The following is a 4,389-nucleotide window of genomic DNA, read 5'->3' as shown; positions in this document are numbered from 1 at the left end:
AGGGTAATGTCTTCCTGATCTAGCCAGACTATTCCAGAGAAGTTGGACTCTGACAATAATGCAGTCAGTCAGGTCTGAGGAGCCAGACAACCAAAGAGCTGGGTTCAATTTCCTAAACATAAGCACCTAAAACAATTTACACATGGCAGGAAGATATGACACAGGACTTTTTGGAGAACTAAATACTTCTGGAGCAGCATCTAGAAGGCAGGTAGAATACCTCAGAGCACAGCAAATACTGCTAGGCACCTTTCTGTTGGCAACTGATTTCTGGCTCCTCATTTAGTCCATTGTCAAATTTCTCTCTGCTATTTTAATTTAAATCCTATCAAAAATTCAGGTTTGTAGTCAAGGATGGGCCTTGGAAATGCCTGGTTATATCCCTTAACTACAAATGGATTATAGGATAAGGAGCTTCACCTGAGAAATGTGAATTTCTTGCGTTCAAAGGGAGGTGAGATAATTTCCTTCATTAGATTGGTTCTGAAGCTCCAGATTTAGGATGATAATCAAATTTCACATGCCATGGCATGTAAGAGACCTAATTATTCCATTTTATATATTATAATAAATAAGGACCCGTGTATTTCAGTTGTAGGTGGTAGACTGTTGTGCAGAGCTCTACAGAACAGTTACTCCCCACCACAATTTTCCTGCAGAATCCACCTGCACTGATGTGCCGTTAAGGCACAGACCACAAAGGTGCTGAGCACTCAAGTTCCATTTGCCTTGTAAGTGAGACAAATAAGCTCAGTGTGATGGATTTGGACTGTTCCTGTACTCAGAGCACCTGATCATGTGACAAGTACAAGTAACTTATTTATGGAATTGACAAATTTGTTATGTTAAGCATGCCACTCATTTCTCAATCATATGGATAACCAACGATGATGATAAATTTGGCTTTGTTTTTCATTCTGTGAGGTGATTAATGAACATTCACATCTTATCTTATGTTCTTTGATTACTGCTTCCAGGAGTCCAATGAGCTGTTCAGGTAAGAAGAAACAGAGGAACAATTCAAGCGTACACAGACAGGCATCTAGTATCATTTTGGATCTTCTAGAGGATGTGAGATATACACAAAGGTACATCTAAAGCCAGGCAGCCTTTTGGATATAGCCACACAGAATGACACAAACAATCTGAAAAGGTGCTAAGGAGAGACTCAGCTTCCTAAACATAGATGCCTAGTATCATTAGGTGCTGGGTGGTATCTTACCTGGCCTTCAGCTGTCAGTTCGTAAGGGTGTAGGTTTCCCTTATGTTCTGTCTTATATATGTAAGCCTGAGGCACGTGACTTGGATACTCCAGGGTATCTGCAAAAGCAGCAAGTTGTTTATGTTCAAGCAGCTAATTTACAACACTAGATGATTTTGGTTATGCTTGTGGATTGCTCCTTCAAGGTCTAAAAGAGGTCAGCTGAGCCATGTGAGCCATGTTTTTCTCCTCACCAACTCAGAGGGGAATCTCAGGGTGACTAGATTCAGTGCAGGCTATATTGGAGGCTCTTAGTTTGCTTAGATGAGTCCTAGCCCCCAGGTGAAAAAAGCTTCAAGAAGAAGACTACCCTAAGCCTTTTGGGGTTTGAATACCAATTCCAAGCACATATGGTGGTAAAGTGGAAATTTTGACATCTTTAGAAATGTCAGCTTTGGAGAATCAGTAGAGGCCTTGTTACGTGGGAAGAGTGGCTTCCTCACAGAACTTTGTAGAATCCTATGGTCATATTTTTCAATGCATCATGAAATATATGAGGAGAGTTATCCTAGCAACTCATTGTCCTTAAACATCTAAAGAAAATTGCTGCAGCAAATGTCTTTAAATAGTGATCTCAGAAAGGGTGACTCAGCCCATCCTGCAATGAACTTCCAAGAAAGGTCAAAGAAATCACCAGTTTGCGTAAATTTCTCTCCATTGATTCTTTAAGATTTCTGAGGGTGACAAGCAGTGGCTTAGGCATCTTATGTCCATAGACATAAACTGTTTGAGGAATGTTAAAATCTCAGGCTAAGCGCTGAAAAGCATTTGTAGTTACTGACATGAAAAGGTATGGGTGTCTTTCTGAGGAAAAAAGTTTGAGACAGTTCTCTTTCCTCAGCCATCTTTGCATCTCAAAGTATTCATAAAGAACTGACTCCATGGTTGTGGTTCACCTGCATCTCTGTAGAACCCATGTTTCCATTTGCCATCAGTGTTGAGTCTAGAAGAGAAAACTTATGAAGTAAGTTCACATAAAGGCTGAAAACAGCTGAGACAACGATTACAAATAAATATGAATATGAAACGTCTAAAAACGTATAACCAATTAAGAGTTACTAGTGTGTCGTTTAATTTTTTTTTAAATATGCACACGTACAGCTATGCAATCAACTGCGTAGCATTCACATTCACTGCGACAATTATAGTCATACTGGTATAGTTACTCAAAAACAGAGATTAAATTGCTCCCTCTGAACTAGATCCATTCTTTTGACCTACCTTGAGCTGCCTAAAAAAATCACTCTTCACATCTAAATTATTCATCTAAGAATCCACTACACTCAACAACTCTCTTAAAGTGAAATGGGCCACTCTTCAGAGGAGTGGGATTGCAATCACCTGATTTGAGGTATCACTAGTTAGACATTGAAAGCTGAACTAGTCACGCAGGTAACTGGTACAATTGGTAAAGAGAGATGACCCTTTTCCATAGAAAAATGTCTCATCCTCACTTGGGCAGTTAAGGTAGGTCAGATTAGCTAATTCGGTAGTGAAAATTCTAGGCGTAAGTAGCACAGGCTCTGAGGGCTAAAAATTACATGAGGAGAATCTTCCCTCAAATATCGTAAGTTATTTTCTGTCATTGCCTTCTAGGGGAAGAAAATGGTTAAAACTTTCTAACCTTTAGGAAATATTCACATTTCTTGACCACTTTACTCAGAGCATCCTTCACCTCTCTGTGTCTCAGACTGTGGATGAAGGGGTTGAGCAGTGGAGTCACAACAGTGTAGAAAACTGAGAAGACTTTATTCAGTGCTCTTAGAGTCTTAGTTTTTGGCAGGACATAAACCATTATTAAGCTTCCATAAAAAACTGTAATAACAATGAGGTGGGAAAAGCAAGTGGAAAAAGCCTTTTGCATCCCAGTGGTGGAAGACATTCTCAGGACAGTGGTGATGATACACATGTAGGACACCAGGGTTAGTAGGAAAGGGGTTAGTGCGCATACTGATGAGAGGATGAACACCAACATTTCAGTCAGGCTGGTGTCGCAGCAGGAGAGCTTTATCACTGGAGTGAAATCACAAAAGAAATGGTCAATAATCTTGGGACCACAGAAGGAATGTTGTGGAATCAGGAAGCAGCTTATGGCCATAACGAGGAAACCATTCATCCAAGACCAAGCTGCAAGCTGCAGGCAGTACCTGCTATTCATGACAGCTCTGTAGTGAAAGGGCTTGCATACTGCTAAATACCGATCATAGGACATCACCGATAAGAGAAAACTTTCAGTGACTGCCAGGGAACCGAAGAAATAAAATTGTGTGATGCAGCTGCCAATAGAAATGCTCTTGTCCCCAGTCAGAAAGCTGGACAACATCCTGGGCAGGAGGGTAGAGCTGTAGCAGGTCTCCAAGCAGGACAAGTTGCACAGGAAGAAGTACAGGGGTTTGTGGAGGTGCCGATCAGCCACGACCAAAACAAAAATGAGGATGTTGCCAATCACCGTCACAACGTAGATCACCAAGAAAAGGAGGAAGAGAAAAGACTGCATTTCTGGGATATTCCCAAATTCCAGGAGCAGAAATGTTGTGATGACTGTTTTATTTCTACATTCCCCATTTGCCACGTATCAAGCCAAGAGGAAATGCATCACAGCCTGGAATAAAGCATCAAGAACTACGTTTAACTATTGATCCATCATCACCAAGTAATTACAGAAGAAAGACATTATTATTAACATTGTATGGTTGTATTGTTTATTTTCTTTTTAAGCAGTTCTTGAATATTCTCCAGATACTAATTTATGAGAGAGATTACTGTATATTTTTAATTTTGTTTTATGCAAATTTTGTAACAAAATTGTTTCCTTGGGTTTGGAAAGCATCGCACAGAACTACAGCAGGATGTTTTGATGACCTAGACTATACCAGACCAATACAACCAGTGGAAAACTGTAATGTGGACTTTCAAAGAACTGGGCAGATTGATGAGCGTTTGTGTATACTGAACGTGATAAAAACCTGAAATATCCAGAAAAATATTGAGGAAAATGTTGAAAGGTATGGCTTATCTCACTCGGCAATATTTTTTGAAACCTGCAGGGCCAGAAAGTGGTATTCCAGCCAACAGAAACAAGCTATGATTTAGAAACCTTCAATCAAAAGAGGAAAGGAAAAGAGAGG

The 4,389-nt window shown here is 40.1% G+C and overlaps 1 protein-coding gene across 1 annotated transcript; it reads right to left on the bottom strand.

Moving 5' to 3' along the window:
* Positions 1-2,885: 2,885 nt before the first annotated feature.
* Positions 2,886-3,813, bottom strand: LOC103893176 (olfactory receptor 6B1; the record flags this gene model as incomplete). The annotated part of the gene is made up of 1 exon (XM_009289311.1): positions 2,886-3,813. A coding segment is annotated over one exon (928 nt), but the record flags the coding sequence as incomplete, so codon positions are not given.
* Positions 3,814-4,389: the final 576 nt, after the last annotated feature.

This window comes from Aptenodytes forsteri, unplaced genomic scaffold, assembly GCF_000699145.1.
Source record: "Aptenodytes forsteri isolate BGI_AS27 unplaced genomic scaffold, ASM69914v1 C13918329, whole genome shotgun sequence".
NCBI lineage: Eukaryota > Metazoa > Chordata > Aves > Sphenisciformes > Spheniscidae > Aptenodytes > Aptenodytes forsteri.
Note: the sequence above shows the minus strand (reverse complement) of the source record. Positions and strands in the feature narration are given on the sequence as shown.